General features: G+C 39.1%; 1 protein-coding gene across 1 annotated transcript in view; it reads right to left on the bottom strand.

The window, feature by feature from the left end:
• Positions 1-747: 747 nt before the first annotated feature.
• The window catches only part of LOC148822271 (receptor tyrosine-protein kinase erbB-4-like), a 375,272-nt gene continuing 353,233 nt past the window's right edge, over positions 748-22,786 (bottom strand). Inside the window, exons 22-27 of the mRNA XM_088930325.1 lie at positions 18,976-19,051; positions 18,430-18,576; positions 15,305-15,402; positions 14,864-15,034; positions 10,563-10,863; positions 748-9,535 (exon numbers count right to left, since the gene is read on the bottom strand). Coding sequence (XP_088786451.1) covers positions 9,054-9,535; positions 10,563-10,863; positions 14,864-15,034; positions 15,305-15,402; positions 18,430-18,576; positions 18,976-19,051 — 1,275 coding nt within the window. The 3' untranslated portion in view covers positions 748-9,053. The remainder of the gene's footprint in view (positions 9,536-10,562; positions 10,864-14,863; positions 15,035-15,304; positions 15,403-18,429; positions 18,577-18,975; positions 19,052-22,786) is intronic.

Below are 22,786 nucleotides of genomic sequence, written 5' to 3' on the forward strand. Positions count from 1 at the left end.
TCCAGACTGTTCCATTTGCAGATCAAACATGTTGACTTTGTTTATTCGCTGCTGTAGGAGGTGCTGTGAAAGCATGAGTCCCTGTTAGCTCAGGTCTCCCAGAATGGCACTGAGCAGCGTGATGACTCATTTGCTTGTGATATACCCACGCCTCTAATATCCCAGCTCTCCATAGCTACTGTACAACGGATAGAAGACAGCTTGGAATATGATTTTATCCTAATCTCCACTTTTCTCTTGTCTCCACTATCTAATGTCCACTTGCATGGCACACCCTAGGCAGAATTTAAAATTGTACAGATTTTAAAGTTGTAAATGGTTGATTGTCTCCTGCTTTCAAATTTGAGGAATAAACATATACGATGTAGATTTAGCAAACAATTTCCTTGGTCTTCAATGGAAAGGAGTTGGTCCTGTGAACATACTGCAAATAGCCTGCTCCAGGAATGTACAGAACAGCACTGTTAAGCAGATTTTTATGTTACATAGGGTTATATTTGCGAAGCATCTAAGTTTATAATGAAGTGTCTCAGCATTGATGTTTATCAGATTTCTTGTATGATTATTTCAAGCACTGTTGAAAGAAGACCACTCAAGATGTTCTGCAAAGGTCTGCTGTATGTAGTAACTCTTACCCTGGATGCTCCTGCAAACCTCTGCAGCAAGGTACTCATCTGGTGTTTATGACACAAACTGACATCATAATTTCACTGTTTTCAAACCATTTCAAATTACATCAAACTCATGTTTAAATATTTTATTGAACTTTATTTATATTAAATTAAAAATATATTTTTGACGATTCATGTAACAAAAATGCAGAACAGTTTTTAGATGCTGTAGCTGTAGGGGTGATAAAATGGTCACTAAAATTAAGGGGTTGTTACCAGTGGTGCCAACATTAAAGAGGATGAATGTTTTTTTTTTTTAATTCTGGGACTTTACTGTCTCTGGTACCAAATGTGAAGCAAGGAAATGAGCAACGTAAGTTTTTAATTTCAGCTGCATTACTGTTATTAAAACAAGACAAAAGCAACTTTAAGGAACTAATTGAATCAATTTCCCCTGGTTTCATGTTTTGAGACCAGCAGAGAGGATGCAAGGAGAGATTGTACTTTGTAACGGACCTATTTAATTTTTCCATGGGCTGAGCTTTTGTCCAAAACTAAACCTGAACCCAACATCCTCATTGCGTTTACTGTTACAGGACCTGAGTACAAGACAGTTCCAAAGCTTAAAGTGTAGCTCTTTGCACTTTGAGTACACAAAGACAGTCTTTTTTAAATCTGACAGTCTTTTTTAAATCGTGCAAACCCTCAAGATAAACTAGCTCCAAAATTTTCCGATATTGCTCTTGGATACCAGAAATCATGCCGCCCCCAGCCACACTCTTTTTCAGAAAGGGCATGCAGACTCTCCACCACAGAGGAATATCACACTGTGTGGTGAAGCTTCTCCAAGGTCTCGTTTATTAGAATTGTTCTGTGGCTCACTGATTTTACATCGTACTGGTCTAAAATTGATTTTATTATCTCTGATTAACTTTTAGAAAGGATGCAGATAAGGCCTGACTAGAATTCGGGGTAATTCTTTATTCTGTTACAAATTATATGGGAAAATGCACTGAATCCAAATGAGAAAAACTTTAGGAAAAAACTCTTTTTTATTATTATTTCTCTTTTCAGGAAAAAGGCATTCTGGATTAAAAAGAATAGGTGGTTTTCTTTGTTATAACCTACAAAAGCAGTCATCTGAAAATGTTGCATGTTTTATGAGTATACAGCTGTTACTCTTATCTTAAGCGACAAGTGTTTGCAGTAACCGGGGATGATAACACACTGTAGGAAGAACAGAGCAAAATCCTGCAGGCCCTATATCAATGAACTTCACGCTTTTTTCAAACAACTAGACTGAAAAGCATTTGAGAGGCATTATACATCGTTAACCCGCATTTCAGCTAATTAAAACACGCCACATTTAAAAAGATTAGTGGCTAAATTGTCACAAGCTATTTTCCATGAGACTGCCTGAGCTTGTCTGGACGTCTACAAGCACTGACCACCACCCCCTCCCCCTGTGAAAAACGAGGGATGTAGAAAGTGTTTGTGTGTGTGTGTGTGGGGGGGGGTGGCTAGTAAGGTCATATCAGATGCCAGCTGACAACAGAACACATGAATGGGGTTTTGGCGAGTTCATAAATTAAGAGAAATCCTGAACTGACGCTGACCCCTTGGACTACCTCGTTCTGGTTTATTCTGGACAGTTTTTGGAACAGCTGTTGGCAACACTGGTAGGTGCTTTCAGCCACTGTCGGTCCTACAGCTAGCCCTCTACCCAGGTCAAACATGGGAGGAGGTCACAGTAACAAAACCCAACTGCACCAATTATAAAAATGAAGAGAGATATCAAACACTGGGGATTAAAGGAGGAACCAAATACTGAAATACAAACTAAGAAATAAGGCTCTAGAGAGAGACTGCGCCAGAGCTTCGAAATTCAGAACAGGAACCGGTATTGCAACAGTGCGTCAGAGTATTTTCTACAGCTGGTTTTACAGAAAAAGAAAATGAGAAGGGAAACAAGGCTTAAAATTACATCAAACAGTAAAAGCAGCTCCTACCACATGAGCAAGTGCAGAAGTTAAAAACACGATTACAATTTGTGCTAAACACAGTCACAAGTAAAATGTCTAAATTCATGAGCTTTTCAAATAAAAAAATCACAATCCAAAATACAGATATATACAGAAAAAAAGTATCACTAATAGACAATTATGTTCAACATAAACCAATTCCAAGGTGAGAAGAAAATAATCCCAAAAAGTAACAATTCCCCCTTATTTACAAATGCACTCTGGCCAATTCTTCAGCAGTCTATAAAAATACTATTCACATTTTTCAGTTAGCGTACAGTAGTACAGTAAATCTTGAGGAACAACTGTACCAAACTTCAGTTTATTAATAAAAAACAATGTGCTTCCTCCACATCTGTCAGTGTGTGCTAAAATTAATAACAAAAAAGACTGTAGAAATAGGAATACCAAAGATTATGCCAGGGAATTTTTAAAATAATGGCCCTGTTTGCACATGGTGAAGCATAATAAAAACATTTCATGCAATAAAAGATCCAGAAGTCTTTGCAACGCAAAGCGGTTTACTGGCGATCATGAACATATAAGGTTCTGCTGATGCAATAAAAATTACGGCACAAGTTACTTAACTTATAGAAATGCAGAAGCAAAATGCATACAGTACTCACACTGTTACATTAGTTATAAGACATCCTGCACATAGATCTTTATTAAAGAAAGATTGCTGAAATTTAGCTTTTTCTAATGGCCCATTTTGTAATGTTTCTGCAGAAATGAATATCTCTGTGGGCTGCTAAATTAAAAAAAAAATCTCAGTTACTGAAAGAAATAAGGTGTTTGCCTGGAAGTTAAACAAAAGTAGCCATTTAAAAACAAGGTATTAATGACCTTAATCAATCTGCCTACAGTAGTTCCAATTCCAACAGACTCATCTGTCTGGCACTCAAGGTCATATTCCAAAAACCGTATTCTCCCTGTTGTCACTACATACCATTTGTAGGTATTGGCCATCATTGTATAGTACCTTAGTGAACTGAGATGATTGTGTTCGGAAAATGTTTAGCAGGCAGCTTGATGTTGGTTAAACTGAAAAATGAAAAGAATCCAGACGACCAAGACAGGTTCATAAGCGAGAATGGACTTGCACTTTCTATCAAATGGTCCATTTGTCTTCTCTTCTAGACTAACGAAAATGGCAAGGGAAATCTTCTCTCAACCTCTCAGGAACTCTGTGCTGTGCTAATGTGTTTTAAAAGAGCTACAGGAGGAACTGGGCTTTAGGAGTGTGCAGTGAACCCAATTATATTGAACCAGCGCCAGTGAAAGAGTTACCTGTGATGAGGCTGTTGCCCTTTTCAAACTCCTGGTCCCAAAAGTTAATGGGAGCTTCATGTAGTTAGTGGATATTTGACAGACAAAGGAAGCAGTTGCTTGCTATGAGTCAGCATTGTTACGGATTTTATCTGAAAGTAAATTTTGATTATGAAAAAAAAAGATTTTGAAGTGTGTGACTGTTGGTGTTGAAGACAACAGGACAAAGAAGAGACTTGACCTGAGAACTCACAATGAAGTGCTCCAGTTTGTTGCTTTAACAGTCATGAATTTCAGCCATCTGCTGAATTCCAGCAAAATGCTACATGATATTCCAGTTACATCAGTAACACTTTAGACTAGGGGTTGTAAATTCTATTTACAAATTCTTTATATCCTGTTACATATAAAAGGGAGTTTGGTCTTTTCTTGTAGGCAAATGACAGAAGCAAGGGAAATATTCTCTACTGTCTCTCAGTATATCTGTGCTCTGCCAAAGTATTTAAAAGAACCAGCAAAACAGTAGTACTACTACAATTTCTACCTAGTAGTAAGTAACCACTACTAGCGATTAATTAACAATAGACACAACTATTCTTATTTATGGAGAGGTTTCAACAATAATTTGTTTGCATTTTTATTGCCTCTCAGTATGCAGCTACAGTATGTTCTTAATTTGCTACAGTATATGGAGGTTAGCTTTAAAATATTTTTTTCTGAATATATTCCATCCTCTGCTTATGTATAAAATTGGGCCGTTGCCTTTCTTTCCTTCTGACACAAACAAACATGGAGGAAGCTTGACAGATTAATCACTGCACCAGATTTGGAAAAGTTAATTGGAAGTCTGTTGCTACCACATATATTTGTCTGCCCCCACAGTAACTTCAGACATTGGTCAAGTTGTTCCTCAGTAGCTGCTTTCTTATTTGATTTTAAATTAAACTCAACCCACTTTACATCCGTAACAGTGTATGCTACATATTTAAAATACCTTCAGCAAAGTAAAGTCCAGTATCCACAGCTATAGACATGAGTATCTCTTGGGCTGGTGATAAGTTCACCATCCTGTTATTGATGCTGTCATCTTTTAGGAAAACACTAACAATGGAATGGTAATGTCTTTGTTTTCTCAAAGTACATTTTTCTATGACAATGAGTGGGAGGGAGCTTCTTGCCTAGAAAAGGAATCAGAACTTGGATTAGTGACTTTTTTCAGCTGTACAGAAGGGAAAAGTGGGCTTTTCTCAATGGATACTGCCTCCAAAAATCAGGCAGAGAAAATATACAGTATAATGCTCAGACGTAGACTAGCATGTACCACTCCAATTCTGTTTTAGTGCTGATTTGGATATTTAATCACCTCAATTTTAATGTCTCCCTGGGTCACAGCCACCATAGGATGCAAGGTGGAACTACGACCTGAATGGGATACAAGTCTAGTACAGTATATACCTGTTTTTTAAGTACAACTTGCTGTCTAAACTGTGAGAAACCATTGCATTTTCTTAAAGGAATGTACAGTATATATCCATTAAAAATGTATTCTGGCAATAAGGAGGGTAAGAACGGTATTTCATGGCAGTGAAGAAGAAGAGAGACACAGAGAATGAATATTCATACCATTATACATTTTCAATAAAGAAAATCCATCAGGGTTTTGCTAGAATTTGTTTTACTGGTTAGAAGCGATGCACCAGTATTGACGCAAAATGCAGCTGAAAGACAAAGATATTACCATCGCAAGGCCTAACATGAAAATATGTTTCTTTTGTCTGTAATCAAATCGATAATAATAAAAAACATTTAACAACACAAACAACACAAAACAGTAACTACCTAAATGTGTGGTACAGCCAGATTCTTTCATTTTAAAATCAGCCCACCTCATACTCTTAAAATCCCTGTTTTTAAGGTTACAAAAAGTGCATTTATCCATTTCATTTTCACCAGGCTGTAAAGAACCCAACTAGACAGAGACCAAACACACTGGAATTCAACACATTAATGGTGACAGGACCACAGCGGGACATGTGTTGATAAGTACAAATCTTGTATGCAATTCAGGCATCATGTAGACCAGAACAATGTGTCAGAAACTTTAAAGCACCCAGTATATTTAACAACATTTGACTCAATCTGACAACTACTTCTAATATTCAGTAGCTCGAGTGTAATTAAATTGGCTGTAATAAATTATTCATTTACATAAAGGAAAATATACTTACTTTTTTACTGTCTTGTAAACAAATTATTTTGGCAAATTACAAAATTCAGACTCATGTTCCCTGACATCCTAACCTTGTTTTGAGCTACATCTGGTTTAAAAGAAATCCGGCTGCAAACATTCAAAACAACAGCCAGTCACCTGTGTTATTAAAATCTTCAGAACCCATTAAAGTGCTCCATCCAGGGTCTACCTTCATTCTGTACACACATAAATAAAATTAATACAATTAATTTCCAATATTAAAATATAATGTTGTACGGATCTAGCAAAACATGGACAATATTGTTTCTCAAGGTTCTTCTGCAGTGAAAAAAAAACTCAAAATATAATATAATATATAAATATAATGGTGGCATTAGCTTGAATCTTTGAAAGTGTATGATTAGGCTGCACCAGAGCTTTAAGTGCTTTAAAATCTACAAAATAAATCAACGTTGAATGATTTCAAATGCTCTTGCATTAATTTTAGCAGCAAAAGAAGTGCCTGGCAGTGTTCTCAGTAACACAAGGTGCTGGCGATCAATAGAAATGATTTCTGCCTGTTAGATTTTTATTATTTAAAAAGGTCTTCTTAATGGTTTTCATTTATCATAGTTCCCCCCCTTTCATATATTAAAGTGAACTACAGTTAAATGAACACACTTTAAAACATTTGGCACAGTTCTGTTTTGCCATTTTAATCTGGCCCTGGTGAAGTGTGTGTTATAAGTGAACTCTGCTGCAGAGGTCAGCTTGAACAGTCTGTCCTGTTTCAAAAGTGATGAGTTGTCACACCATCAAAGTCTCCTTAAAAAGCAGTTTACAAATAATCTTCATCCTACTACTTAACGCTTAATATACTGTTACACTGCACAGGTGCTATTTTGATCATCATACGTTTTCTGTTTTCGAGATTTAAAACACCAAAACCCTTAGTTCTGCACTTTAAATGGCTATTGAATGTAGATCTAAAGCTACATTCTCACAAGTTTGTACCTCACAGCTGAAGACCTTATGGCAGTAATAAAATCAACTTTCATGTGGAATTTCTGTAGTCCTCTTGGCTGATCCTCTCCTCTTGCAGAACAGTGTGCGGCAACTGTTGGAGAGCCATGACCCAAGAGTGCAGTTTGATCTCAAGGCTTCACCACGAGGCAATGACTTAATTACAGAATAGAAAAGAGACTTGCTAATGTGCCTTTAAAACCAGCATCTAATTTTGATGAGTCTCAGGCTCATCTCTCCCTAACCTCACTTGCATTCTTCATTAAAGCGGTAACACAAAAGGTAAGTGTTTTTTCCTTCACAGTCCCATGAACCTCTACAAACTAAAAAGTTTGCTGTCGAGCCTTTTGTACATAACATGGAATATTACAGATTTTATGCCACAAGTTTCATATATAATATGAAATATCCTTCTGTGTGTGTTTGAGTGGCCACGAGTCTATGTGTGGGTTTCTGTTCAATGGCTCCCTGTGAATTAAAAAATCAATTTACTTGGAAAAAATGAAGTAATTCTAGCAGTTGAATTGAAGATGTCTTCTATAAAGATGATATGCAACTTTTTAAAATACTTGCTAAAGTATTGGTCATGGTCTTTTTTGTTCATTTCGTAAGCCAAGATGAAACTGTAGAAGACATTCACTGATGTCCTCAAAGTCACTATGGATTGGGCCACCCTACAATTTGTGGTCAATGTATTCTCTGATGCTGCAGTACCGGGCAGACAATGGCTGCAGCTTTGTTTGGGGGTTCACTTCACACTGTCATCAAAGGAAGAGGCTTCATTAATTCCAGTTATTATATGAACAACCATAATTGTATTCTCTGCATTTATGATGTTACTGTATTGTTCCTTAATCGGAACCACCTGTAGTGGTTACTGTCCCAAGTAGAGCTTCTGTTTAAAACCATAATTCATATGCATATTCTATTATTGAGATTCTTCAGCATAACATATTGCACTTTGCTATTTTTGACTGAACCTTTATTGGGGGACGATAAATGTGCTATTACATAAGCCATAAGTAATAAGTCAACTGCGGATGAGTACCTCATCATATAATCATAACAGCATAGTGAAAGCACATACAAACTGATGAACCCGAGGAGATTGACCATTCTGCGTATTACATAGGGCTGTGTACACCGAAAATAAAGTGAATTATCTACAGAACCAGTACTTTACTAATTTAAAAAAATTATATATATAAGAAATGTAAATATTTCTTTATGTACTGGTTCCTTTTCCTCTACATAAAAAGGTCAGTCAGTTGGCTAGGAATTATAGTTATAAAAGAAGCTCAAGAGTAGGACCCTCTTGTTAACTGAACAATAGTTGGGGACCTAAACCCATTTTAAAATCACCACCCAGTGGTTTTCTTTTTCATCTACACAAGCTCTGCAGGTTTTAATGCAAAGTTCCTTTGTCAGTGTCCAAAGCATGAGTTTTCAGGTTTAAACAACTGACTTTGCTGTTGGAACAGCCTGTATATCACATGGCTGCTTGTCTCCATATTGCTTGAACTTTGCTCATTTGTATGAAGACGGGGAAGATGAACAGAATTATTCAGGGCCAATGTGCCGTGCCCAGCCTTCAACAAACTGTTTGTTGTCGCCTCTCGCAAGCAGGAAATGAGGGCCACGCTGAAGAAGCACTCAGTTCTTTTTGCTGTTAATTTCTTATGAAATTGGGAAGGTAACCAGGAGAGTCTGATGCTTGCTTCAGATTGATTGAAGTGCAAAGTCCTCTTCCACAGCTAGTTGGAGGAATGCTGCTTCAAGTGGGCGTCCCAGTGATGTATCGTCTCTTTTCATTTCTTTTGGAATTGTTTTCTTCCAGCTGGGAGGAAACACAAAGTCTCAGAATGCTCGCAAAGGAAAAGGGCTATGAAGACCAGGCCCCTTCCTCCTGCTAGCTGGAGAAAGCACACACCCCAGCCGCTACACCACAGTGTTCCTCTGACGGTATGGTGGGGGTGGCAGCACTGTGCTAGGCTTCAGAGCGTACTCGGACAAGTACTCTGGGTTCTCCGCTACCACTGGCCTTATGCGCCCATTCTGTTTGTAGAAGAACTTGGTGTTGCATTCCTGTAGGTAATCTGGGTTGTGTAGTGTGGCCTTGGGGGGAAGACTGTGGTGCCAGTATTCGGGATTGTCAAAAGTCTTTTTCGGCTTCTTGTCAACCATGGTGCCCGTGGTGGTGGCAGTGACAGGGGGGGGCAATTCATTTTTCTTGAGGAATTCTGGGTTCTTCTCAGCCTTGTTGTGGAACGTGTTGAGGTACAGAGGCTCGTTCACGTACTCGTCTTCCACCTTGGGTTGCCCATTGGGGGCGCTGTGGTATCCTGGGTTGTCCAGTGCATGAACGTCTCCATTCCTGCGGCGTGTGACGAAGGGGTTTTCCTCTACTGGGTTCAGATAATCTAAAAATGAGAGCGACAGAATGGCAGAGTCAAATAGCTTTGTACCTCTCTAATGTAATGAAACTGAGCTATGCAAGTTGAAAAGAGACTGAAACAATCTAACCATTTTATTTAAAGGCAGGAAACATTTGTTGTGATTATAAGATAACTCCCAGCCAACTTCTCTCCAAATTAAAGCTATTCCCTATTCTGCTTGTTTAATGTCCTCACAAACACGGATTTTTCACCACTGCCAAGTGATAAGGCTCAATAAGAACTGAAACACACAGCTCAACCGGCATTTCTCAAATGCTATTTTCCTGTCATAAGACATTTTGCTTTGGGCTCGAGTTCTGAAGTTCTTTGCATCAAAGTGCAATATGCAGCAGAGTCTGACAAAGAAAAATTATGATAAAAGGTTTTTTAATCTGAATGAAAACATAGGTTTTGTCATGGTTCACACAAATAAGTAACGTGTGATGTTACAATAACAAAGTTATATGAAGCGAGCCCCATTTCATGAACAATTTAGAAACAAGCAGATGATATCATTATCCCAAACATAACCCCATGATAATATCAAGATAATTTTATAACAGTTTGTGCCTTTTAGTTGTAAAGACAACTGGCAAGATGATTTCAATGTAAGTGCTTTGAAAGCAGTCTGCTTTAACCTCGGTGCTCCACCACAGCAATTCAGGCAGACATCTACGTCATTTGAGGAACAATAAGAATGATTAAAAAAGCCTGAAATCTGACCTGGGAGTGACAAAACGCCATATCTGGGTGGAACAATTCAGATGCATACATAGATGGCTTGCAGGGAAAAAAAAAACTGCATTGGCTTAGGAGAAGAGCATACTAAGGCTGGCTGGTTGGAGCTGTTGTGATGGTGAATGAAGATGGCTTCTTTACTGCTCAGTTTAACCAACGGTGTGACAATGGAAACCTGTCACATTGCAACCGACTCCTAGCCTGATACCGTCTGAAGACTGTGGTTGTGGAAGCTGATCCTTGACCATCATCCCTGATGTCTAAGCCTGCTCACCTGTGGGTGTCTTGTCCTTCATGGGCGTCATGTACCCATCCTCGTCCATCTCTCCTCGTTGGCTGCGCTCCCCCAGGAAGACAGTGGGGTCTGCGCTGTAGCGCTGGGTGCTGCTGTCCTCACATGGCCGCGGGGACACTTGCTTCCTCAGTGTACCATTGCACCGCGGGTCCTCGAACGACTCCAGGGTTGCCCCCTGCACTGCCGGAGGCTCAGGAGCGGCACCAGGCTGGACAGCCCGTGGGAGAGTTGGAATCATTTCCTCTGCATTAAAGCCCCCATCCCGGTACACAAATTGATTCTGCGGGATAATAAACAAACACAAGACAATGAGAAGGACCATGAAAATAAAATGTACATAAACATGTTCTGTATATGCTTTACTGAATATTACTGAAATTCAGATTCTTAGATACGTGGATTTTCAGGCAGCTCAGGGATGAGGTGTTATGATTGAGTTAACTACTGTACATGTTAATCCTGTACATCTAAAAAAACCAGAAAGGGCCAAATATTAAAAAAGAAAAGCACAATCAATATTGCAATGTCTGCCTCGATCAGTTTGCAAAAGCAGACAGATGCTCACTCAACTAGCGGTGAGTATTATTTCTATTTTGGAAAATCTAATTTCACTCCCACACATTCCTCTGAACAGAACACAGATGAAATTTTAACTATCTGAAATATTCCACAAATTTGCCATGTAGAGCTAAGAATTGGGAATGTGCTCTGGCCCTTGTCTGGACACTAGCAGACCTGAATTAGGTCACTCCCGATACTGAAAGCCTCATTCATCTTTACTCATTTAACCAAGGTTTGACAGTGGCATTGTTGATACTTCTTGAGTTGCTGTCTAACAGAAGACTGAAGCAGATTTATCTTCTTGCCAAACTAGCAGGATTAGTGCTCTTTACAGCAAAAGGAAATGGGGGTGCATTTTAATGGAAATTTTCAATTTTACAAATCGACTGTATGTACTAACATAAAGAAATTTTGTCACTGTCATATTCATGATACTCCCAAGCAGTTAATATGTCAGCAGGCTTATTTTTATTTTAGATTTCTTGAAAGAACTTCAGCTTTCTCCTTTTTTGTAGCCAGCAAGCGCTCTTTGATTAATACCTCTTATTATACACGTACAGTATTATACACTTCCTATGGGCTTGCTCAATTTTGGGTGATTTCAAACACAAGCAGAGAACTTTACAAACAAGACATCACCAATCCTTTGAAACAGGACACATGACCACAAAAGGGAACAATCTGTCTCTAGTGGATAGGTGTCAGCAAACAACGTCTTTTGCCACTTGAAAAATCATGACTTTTTTAAACTTCTGTCACATGGGAACCATCCAATCCTTCTGTTTCTGACATTCAAACATAAGCAAAAGGGACCGGATGGATTGTTCTTATTTGTATTTTTTATATGTACTTTATACCCCTTACAATAAGGCTAAATATCATTGCTACATAGACTATATTTCTGACACTTTTAAAAAAATGTAGCTCTGTAGCTTCAAAGCCTCTTAGTTTTTTATGTATTCATGGGTTTACTTTACACACTAGCAGCAGACTGTACTGAGCATAGCTCCTACTGGAGGCTGCCCACGCTCTCTAGACAAGCAGCCCTGAGGTGCCCCAGTCCTTATTTGGAGAGGGAGAGGGTCTGTCAGGTGGGCGGAAGGCAGACTGGGAGAAAAAAACCCCTTCTGGTTGTGTTTGATCTTGTTTATTTATTGCAGTTAAAATTGTGGGTTGGCGTGAGTGATCTATGTGTGTGTGTGGAGGGCTGTGTACTCTCCTTGTGTGGATGTGTGGGGGGCTGCATGTGATCATGTGTGTGGACATGCATGTCTGGGTCCCTTGGGTGACAATTTGAAAAGCAAAAAACCTGCTGAAGCAACAGTGTGCTTTCCCCCCCATTTCTATTCTGCTGGTTGTTTCTCAGAGCTCTCTGACCTCAAGATCCTTCAGTGCATTCCAATGGCCTTCATGAAAGTTGATCATGGTAAAAAGGTAACACCCTAAGCTTTGTGGCTTTTATTCACCCTAAGCTTTATTCAAATGTTTTTCACCAAGCAGATTCTAGGAGTGCAAAACAAAATAAGCTCTGGTTTGCCACTACTTTTCTGTTCTTCCTCACTGTTTGAGGTTCTCAAGACCCTCGGAAGGAAAAAAAACACACACCTGGTTTTCAAATACTGTATTTAATTACATTCCAGAGACTGCTGCAAAGCAACAATATCCCTGCTCTCTCGCTGTTGGTCTTTATTTGATTTCGTTTCGTCATATTTATTTCACAACGCCTGTGCCTAACCATCTAAATCCAATCCCCTTTTCTTTCAAAAGCACAGACTATCTGAACAGATTTTTGGATTCAGACACATTCTATTTCATGCGTACGCGGATAAACAGGGAAAAAACCAAAGTAACAGGAATTAGATGCTCAACGAACTAGAAAAAATGTCAGTGATGTTTTTGCTTGTCAGACTGTTTCCAGTGAAGTCAGGCTCAGCAAACAGGATGCTTTCAGAGAGGTAACATAACCCTGATTTTCAAAGATGCACTTCAGCACATAACCTTTTACATTACTGAGTCTGTCTCTTTCCAATCAGGAGCCTGTGGACTTATTCATGCAGTTCCCAGCATCTGGGAACAGTCAGCTGTGTCAGTAGAGTGCACTGGTGCACAGACCCAGCCTTCAGGACTGCATTCTTACTTTACTTATAATGAAGTTGTTTTTTTACATACAGTAGTGCCCTCTCGGCAACCTAATACTTACAGGGACTACAGTGTATATCTTCCTCACATAGGAAGTAGGCCATTGCCTTCCTACTTCCGCCCTGAACAGGAATTATCCTATGTGCCAAAATGTGTCTCCAAGTTGTATATGTCTCCTAATCACCAATGACACTTACACCAAAGGGTGCATTTCAGGAATTGGCTTTATTTTGTTCAGCTGGGAACAAAATTGGATCTGTCCGAAAACACTTCATTATTAACTAAACCAGAAATAACTACATGGCTGATGGCTTCTTGACATGGGAGTTTCGCAAGATAACAGAAAAATTAATAATTAATACATCAAAAAAATGACAGGACAATTTAAATGCTATTTCAGATTATTGGTTATGACATAATGTGACTCTATATTCTTGTTCTAACATTATTTCTCAAAAAGACAAATAATTTAAATTTCTCCCTCTTTTATTCACAAAGCTCTATGCTCAATGGCTGAGTCTAGGAGTGTGGGCTGGTAGGCTACTATAATCCAGGCAGTCATTGACGCCCTGGTTATGATGACCTTTTTGTTTCAATTCACGACTGGAGTGTCTCATTGCATTTTTAATGAAAGGAGCCCATCTTCCGGCCTCCCTGGTGTCTCTGCCTGCCTGTCACATGCGCACAGGAGTAATAAGACATGCTAGAACACAGCTGGCCATGCAGAAAGTAAACAGCAGACCAAGCCCATCATCCTTCAGCAAACAGCGCTCCCATTTTAGTGAAGACACTGCTATTTACAAGTGCGAAACTCAGTAATGAAAGTGGTACTCAGGAGGCCGGAGTTTAAAAAGCCATGGCCTTTATGTGATACACTGGGATACAACGAAAGCCATTCAGTGGGGCTCCGTCTTGTTAATGAGCTCAGCTCTGCAGGGGCTCTGTCCAGTTGATGGGCATGCACTATGCCAAACAGCCCTGGCACTTCACCCACACTCAACCTGGCCTGCCCATGCTCGTGTACTGTATACTGTATATATCTAATGCAATGGTCCTGGTCCAGTCATGGGGGGGCTTAGTGTCTTCTCATTTGTGCTCCAGTTGAGCTCTCAGCTACGTAACTAATTTAATTATTTATCTGCAGAACCACAATACTGCTTACCAGACTTCAACGTGGTATATGTAACAGCTTCCTTAACTGGGTTATTTGAACGACTCAGATTGAAACAAAACCCAGAAGACTCTAGGTCCCCCAGGGGAGTTGAGACTCCTGCTCTGTGCAGATCAGGTGTAATTCTAAAGGTTTTTTACATGCAGAACATTTTTTGTTTGTGGTTTTTAAAGCGCAAGTGTCTGCAGAACAATGTTATCTATTCTGTATTCAAGATGGACTTGGTAAATAAAGACGCCCATGAGCACAGATGAAATTCCCTCCAAAAATGTTTTTCATAAAACAAATATGCTTTAAAATTGTTTTTTTTCTAAACAATCCTAGCATCAGTTCTGATAAAGAGACTAAAGCACAATGTAAGCACAAGGGCATTTGGAAGGGCCTGCCTGCTGGGATATGGGATGCCTACCCGGTTGGAGTCAACACGAGGACGGGGGGTGTACGATGGAGGAGGGAGGTTGAAGGCCTGAGGGACCAGATACTCTTCTGCATCCATCAAGTCATCTAGCTCCTCCTCATCCAACAGGCTCTGGAAGAACTTGCTGTCATTGGGGCTGGGCAGCTTCATTCGGTCATCCCCCTGGAACATGCAAACTCACGTCAGTGTTAGGGGAACAACATGGTCTCCAATGAGCTGAACTATCTTTTCAGCTTTAAATAAGGAGGAGCATTCCTATGGAATGAGAGAGTTCTTATGGTGCGAAAAAGGCATTACACAAAAAAAGAAGGACAAAGAAATGGCTTTCCTCGTTCTTTGAAAAACCCATCAGTTAATAAGTCACTCCCACACTGTGGGCTTCTGTCAGGCGTTGCTGTGTAACGGCCACAGTGGCTCTGAGGGAGGACTTACCTGAATGACCAGATAGCGCTGCGGGTCCCGAGCCATCCTGCTGAACTCTGCTGCCAGCTCCTTGAACTTGGGTCTGCTGTCCGCGTCAATCATCCAGCCTGAGAAATAAAGGAAAGGTTCAAAATAGCACCACAAGAACTCTCTGCTTTAATGATGGATTTTGCTTCCTCAAGTTGTGGATCCTCTTGGAGGGTTCAGATATATACACTCAAATTGGGCCATGCAAGGAGCCTCTGAAAAGGCTTGAAGATGCAGGCCAAACCACTGTGAATAAGAAGAGCACATCTGTATGAGGTAGGCACATGCACAAACGTGAGTAAAGATACAGAATTGGGGTTTGCATCATTGCTAAACTTTAGGTACATGTACCCCCAGGGCTACACCAGTTCTCTCAAGAGGGTGTTCAGAGAATATTTTGTAATCTTCCACAGATTTGTTAACTTTGCAGATTTTATGTAACATCATCTTTTTTTCCTAAGCTATTTTTTTTACTGTGAGCTTATAACCATTACGACTCACCGTGCTTAAACCTGTTGAAAATGTACTTTGTTGATTTTATTTCAAGCGTACCAATGAGGACACTGCACACAGATATAATGACGTGCACCGATTAAATCCAATTACATTAGGTGTCAAAAGGATTGTCCCCATTTAATAATTTTTGACGTAGTGAAAGATGTACTGAGTATTGAATATTAAACAGCAAAATGAGCACATGTTAAAGACAGGGAGTATTAAAAACATGCAAACTTCCAATGAAACCTTAAATATCAGTACGGCAGCTGTGGACATAACATAAACACTGACAACATGAATATTCAAAAAGAAAGGCAATGATGCATACAGTACCAAATAAAAAGCCAAAAAATGCACTGAAATACAGTAGGATTCTTTTGGACTGGTGTCAATGCTTTTGCTCAGCCATTGAGTGTGTTACAGTATGTGGTGTACTGCTTTCGAACAACAGCTTAAAATCATCTCCTTTACACAGACACTGGAAAATAAAACACAGGCAGCACAAAAACAAACCACGTGACATTCTCACAGCTTTGGCCAATATTATGCTCCACAGCTGACAGGACAAAGGCCCTTGAAGCACCAAGCACCATGAGAGTTACAGAGTGGCAAGGTCAGGAATGTCTCATACAATAGCTGTGGAATTAATGCCACCAGTGACCGAGGACCTGGTTGGCACTTTTCTTCTTACTAAGGCTAGAAAAGCTATTCAGATGGTGTTATTATGCAACAACACTGTTTGACTAACATGGCTGATGATTTTCTGAGACAATTAGCAGATCAAATTATCAGCGACCATTATTTGCTCTCCAATTGGACGAGATCCTAGAAGAGGGACACCTGTCTCATTTTGTTGCTTTTCCTTCACATTTAAGGATACAATATCCTTTTTGTGGAATGACAACCAAAGCTGAACACAATATTCTCTATATTCGATGTGAGGTCTTACCAGTAAAGTTCCAACTACCAGTAATACCAATTAACAGTGCCCTCGCTATTTTCAACACTTGGTGCAACACATGTACGTACTGTATGTGACCATAGCATCCCTCTATATCAGAGAGGCCTACAGCGCCGTTCACAATAATAAATGCTTGTGAAAGTGGATTTCTGGCAGTCACTGGGATAAAACTGATAGTATCACTACCATCTATAGGTTGAAAACAGCTTGTGGCTGAAATTGTCACCTATCTATTCTCCTTCACATGATTTTGGTTCAAGAAACAAGTTTGTTTGTGACATTAAGGGACCATCCTTTTAACTACAAAATGATTGGTAAAATGGGTATTAAAGGGGATATGATTCAAAACTCTGTTGGTATATCTGGATAGGTTTATATATAAAAAAGTTTGGGAACCATTGTTTTAGCATCTTAGTACAGTATCTTTTAGTATTTAGTATTTTAGCATCTTAAGATGGTTTAATCTGTAGTGTGTGAGGCTCTGCTGAGGTCTAGGTAGAGTCAAAGGAAGATAGGGAAAGAATTTTAAGTCTTTGATCTCCTTGATGTCAATTCAATACCATCTTTGTTCTCCTCAAGCAAATTAATGAGTGCCTCAGGTGCCAGTCAGTATAAAAAAACTGGTCCTCGTCCTCCAAGAACATACAGGAGCTGCACACACATTAACACCATAAACCATGCTCTTGTTATAATTTCCTCACAATTAATAACTCTTCAGTTTATACCTACTCATTATCTGAATTACCCACAATTACTCACCTACTCAAAAAATGCAAGCAAACCTCAGCAATTTAAGATCACCCTGGCAGAATTACACATGCAGGAGACCAATAAACTATTGCAAAATCATTATAAACAACAAATGTGAAGCTTATTTATAATTAAAATAAGTGCCTCGCATCTTTTACTGCTACATTTAGGTCTATTTTGCAATCAGGCTGTCTTTCATTCAGAGGGTCTGTTAAAGCCATCAGAATCAAGAAACAAATACACAAAGACACTTACTGTAGTAGAACAAGTGACCCCTCAGGTGGTACTAATGCTATTGTCTCTCTCTATATACACCTTAATAGGTGTGAAATGTTTTCCTAAGCAAGCAGTGTGTGCTTAAAGCACAGAAACTGTGATATATTTCTGAGCCTATATAACACTACCAATTGTACATGCTGAGCTTTGCAGTGCAAGAGTGACACTCCATCAAAGGGCCTGTATTGCTTCTGCAAAGATTAATAACCGGAGAAGTTAAAACAGAAATAATATGCCACTCATCCTTATGGATGACTGAGGCATCAGAGTGCTCACATGATTTAAAGCAGAAAGAACGTCTTTTGGAAGATCAGGGCCAGTGGACTCTTAGCATGCATGCATTTTGAAAGATTGCTAGCAGATATCAGAAAATGATGCTAACTCACGAGCATACAGTACCATCCCAAGTCTCAGCTATGTGCAGTGGCAGTGTAGAGACAGACCATTTCAGAAGGGTCCTTAGTAGGAATCAGTGTTACTATCGTGGCGCTAATTTTATTATGTAAAGAACATACCCTGCAGTTTGGAAAAAATACTGTATGCAGAGCAGACGAGCTGCAGGCACACCTGGGGTGATGTACTGTAACAGTATATAGAGAAAGGTGTAAGACATGGGTCTTACATTTCACCATGACCATATACACATCTATGGTACAGATGGGTGGCTGAGGGAGGCGCTCCCCCTTTTCCAGGATGTCTGGGATTTCCCGGGTTGGAATTCCATCGTAGGGCTTCCCTCCGAAAGTCATCAGCTCCCAGATAGTAACTCCTGGGACACGTAAAAGGGAGAGGAAGCACAAGTGGTGTAAATGACAGCCAGTTCAGTTATCTTCCACCAGTGGGTTACAGTAACTTATCCGGTGTGTTTTTAATGAGGAATTCTATAAATTCTACAGTTCTGCAGATTACAATAAACAATACTTTTATTCAGAGTTATTTTATATTTGGTCCCCATTCAATTTATTTTAATTGTATTTTTTTTTTCTGCAGCCCCACAGCAGAAAAGCAGCCTCTGGCCGATTGTGGTGAATTCATGCTATGTCCCATTTTTGTGTCTCTCTTCTCCTTCTGTGTACAGTATGTTGTGAAGGTGATTGAACATTATACATGTATTATATAATACTCGAGGATCAAGTGAGGATCAGTGGTTTGTCCAAGCCACACTCACCATAGCTCCACACGTCACTCTGGTGCGTGAACTTCCTGTAGTGGATACACTCCAGCGCCATCCACTTGATTGGCATCTAAAAAAGAGGGAAGGAAGAGTCAAAATGCACCTTCTTCTCATCTACACAGCTCCAGTGGTACAGGTGTGCCAAACTGTCTGCCTATGTGTTGATAAACAGTTTGAATAATTATCATCTTGTTTCAGATTACCTTCTACCTGTAAATATTTCTACATGTGTAACTGGAAAGTTTCAAATTAGTTATGGAGCGTACATCCTTGATGGACAGCGGGTATACAAGGAGAATATTTGCTTGCAATAGATACTGTATCTAGGCAATAAGTTGAATTTCCCATACACAAAGTGCATTTACCCATCTTCTTTGCACATATTTTAGTGCACTTACAACAATAAACACAGGACAATAGTTAGGTAAAAAAATCTGAATTTCACTCTCAGGCTTCTGAAAGCATTGAGGGATTTTTATTTGCTTTTCAAAAGAAAATATTGTATACAGTGCTTCGCAAATGTATTCAAACCCTTCCTATTGTGTCCCATTTTGTGATGTAACAAAATGATGGCGTACACAATTTTATTCAAAATCTGAGTGCCCACAATGAAGATTTTTAAGGGGAGAGGATAAGTTACAAAAGATGTGAGCAAAAACTGAAATGCTGTATATTGATATCACAAGTATTCCGACCCCTGGCCTCAATGTTTTGCGGAAGCATCTTTGACTGCAATTATAACCTCAGGTCTTTTTGATAAGCCTCTACCAAGCTTGCACACCAGTTTGGTGCTGTTCTTGCCCAACGTCTTGGCAGATTTACTCATGTTTTCTCCAATTGCTTTGGGGCTGCTTCGAGAATTCTACAAGATGATCAATATCTTTACTTTGACTAAGCCACAATGACATTAACGTTCTTATTCTTAAGCTTCTAAAGCCACTTCAGTGTAGCTTTTGGTCATTGTGCTGCTGAAAGGTCAATTTTGTCCCGGTTTTAGGTCTGAAGCAGGCTTTAATCTATGATGTGCAAGTACTCTATCTTTATTCCCATCAGCCTTGAAAAGCTTTTTAGGCAGAACTACCACATAATACTGCCACCACTAGGCCTGACAGTTGGGATGGTGATAATTATGCACTACGTTGGTTGTGTGTCAAATGTCATTTCTTGCATTAAGACCAAAAAGTCCCAATTTTGTCTTGTCTGACCACAAAACATTTTTCTACATGTTGAAGTACCACTAACTGATCGCTCACAGTAGGTGCACAGTTGCATACCCCTTGCATACCCCATGTAGAATTTGATTTGAGATTTTTTTTTTGATAATCCATTCAAACCTCCTTTGTACAGTCACCAGGAATTTGTTAATCCAAGGACATTTTCACCCATCTCAGCCACTGAACTCTATAGCTTTTGGCCTTGGAGTGGTGTCCCTCCAGTTTCCTCCTTTGCCCGCCAAATTTGAAGGCAAGTTTGGAAAGACAGCCTGATCTTCTAAGATATTAGATATTAAGGGTCTTTGAAGTGTTCTGTACGTCTCCTTGATATACTGTAACTGTAACTTTAATCCATGTTTTGTTGTAAAAGTGCCTTAGTCTTCATGGTGAATCTTTGCTTGAAATTGACTATCTGACCAAGGAACTTTGCAGAGACAGATGTTTTATTCTCAAATCATGTGAACCACTATTATAATGCACAAACAGAGGTCACTCAACTAATTGTGCAGCTAATTAAGGCAATTACTATAGGTTTGCCACAGTAAAAGGTTTGAATACTTATACAAGCAGGCCTTTTACATTTTTCTTTCATATCAAATATCTGTTGACTTCTTTCATTTTAAAATACTGCTTTTAATATGTGTGGTTGGTTGTGTATATAACACATATTTCACGGGGAGTGATGCCGACCAAGAAAGATGTTTTGCTAATGTTTTTTGCAATGTACTGTATTAAGCATAATATATTGTGTCTTAACCCTCATTGTTAAGAGGTAGCCTCCTGACAACAGTCTGAATACTTGTGCAGGGCACTGTAAGTATACATACATTTGTTTAACACCATATTACTTCTAAAGAACAATAAATGAAAAAGAGTATACAATACACGTACATGTACAGTGTGGGCAAAAGGGCTCTCCAAACAAAATAAGCTACTTAAATATGTAGCAGGTGGAGCTGAAACAACATAGATATATTCTACACACATACAGTACAGTACCTGTACAGAGCAATTCTGATATGAAGGAAATCCAGCAAATGGATATCAAATAACATCAGCCATCAAAAAAAAAAACGAAACCAAAACAAATTCCCTCTTCAGACTGAAACAATCAGCATAACACTAACTAATGGTTATATTTATAACTGTCTGATGTAAGAGTTTTCTCCACAGAGCTTTTATGACACAGTCAGTTAGATTACCACTTCAGCATCCTGGCATTATTACAAGACTCCTGCAGCAACGCAGTGACTCATCTCGCCCTTGGAGAAGATCACAGTCATTTCAACATCAGGAATCTCTGATGATGATATAGAGGAACATGCTTTCATAATCACAGTGAATAATTCACTGGTTCTATTTCTCTTTTCCTCATTATTATTAACTTTTTCTGTCATCATCTGAATCCTACTGTTTAGCTTGCCATTTCGAAAAGGAAATAACATCCGATTAGAAAAATACAAGCCTTTCATCTCAGTACAAATTGCCAAGATGAAAGATAAATGGAATATTATGTAAGGCACACCAAAAAGACATACTGTAGATACAACACAACTAAAATGTTAAAACTGGGGATACCGTCAACAACAACAGAATAAACTGCAGGAGCTTTTATGTGGAATGTTAATACTGTAAGTCATATCAAAAGTTATAAGAGAACTTGTTCTATTGAGTAAACTCTCTTAATTATGTAATTTAATGAGCAACTAGACGTGTAACTATGGTTAACATTTAATGGCTCTTGCAAACCAAACCCTACCCTGGTCTAAAACGCTCATTCAAATACTATTATAACAGCATTTTTTACCTGTTTGAACATTTTCTTACAGATGATGGATTAATGAATCAAATTAACTTCCTTCAGCTATTAACAAAGGATTTTGGTATACTGTGGTCATATGTTGCAGTCTGAAGAAAAGTTTCAAATCTGCTGACTGGAGAACTCCAGAGACCTTTTGCAGATCTGCTCAGTTGAAACTCCAGCTAGGGTTAGGGTTAGCATTCCCCCACCAATTAGAAAGCTCTTACGCTCTGCACTGGAATCTGTGGCCCCACTGAAGTTTAGGACGAGTCATATTTTGATCCTATCTTGAAGTTTTGTTTTTGGAGACTTTTGGCCACCTGTTTGGTATATTGCGTCTTTCATTAATTGCATCCCAGAACTGCATCAGATCAAAAGTTGGAAGAAAACCTGTTCTATTGAGTAAACTCTCTTAATTTTGTCATTTAATCAGCAACTAGAAGTATAACTGCAGTAAACATTTAATGGCTCTTTCAACCCTAACCCTACCCTGGCCTAAAACGCACGCTCATTCAAATACCATTATAACAGCATTTTCTACCTGTTCGAAAATTTTACTAAAGATGATGGATGAATGAATAAAATTAACTTCCTTCAGCTATTAACAAAGGATTGTGGTGTATTGTGTTCATATGTTGTGGTTTGAAGAAAATGTTTAAATCTGCTGACTGGAAAACTCCAGAGACCTTTTGCAGATCTGCTCAGTTGAAACTCCAGCTAGGGTTAGGGTTAGCATTCCCACACCAATTAGAAAGCTCTTACGCTCTGCACTGGAATCTGTGGCCCCACT

Source organism: Atractosteus spatula, chromosome 13, assembly GCF_055471065.1.
Source record: "Atractosteus spatula isolate fAtrSpa1 chromosome 13, fAtrSpa1.hap1, whole genome shotgun sequence".
NCBI classification, from domain to species: domain Eukaryota; kingdom Metazoa; phylum Chordata; class Actinopteri; order Semionotiformes; family Lepisosteidae; genus Atractosteus; species Atractosteus spatula.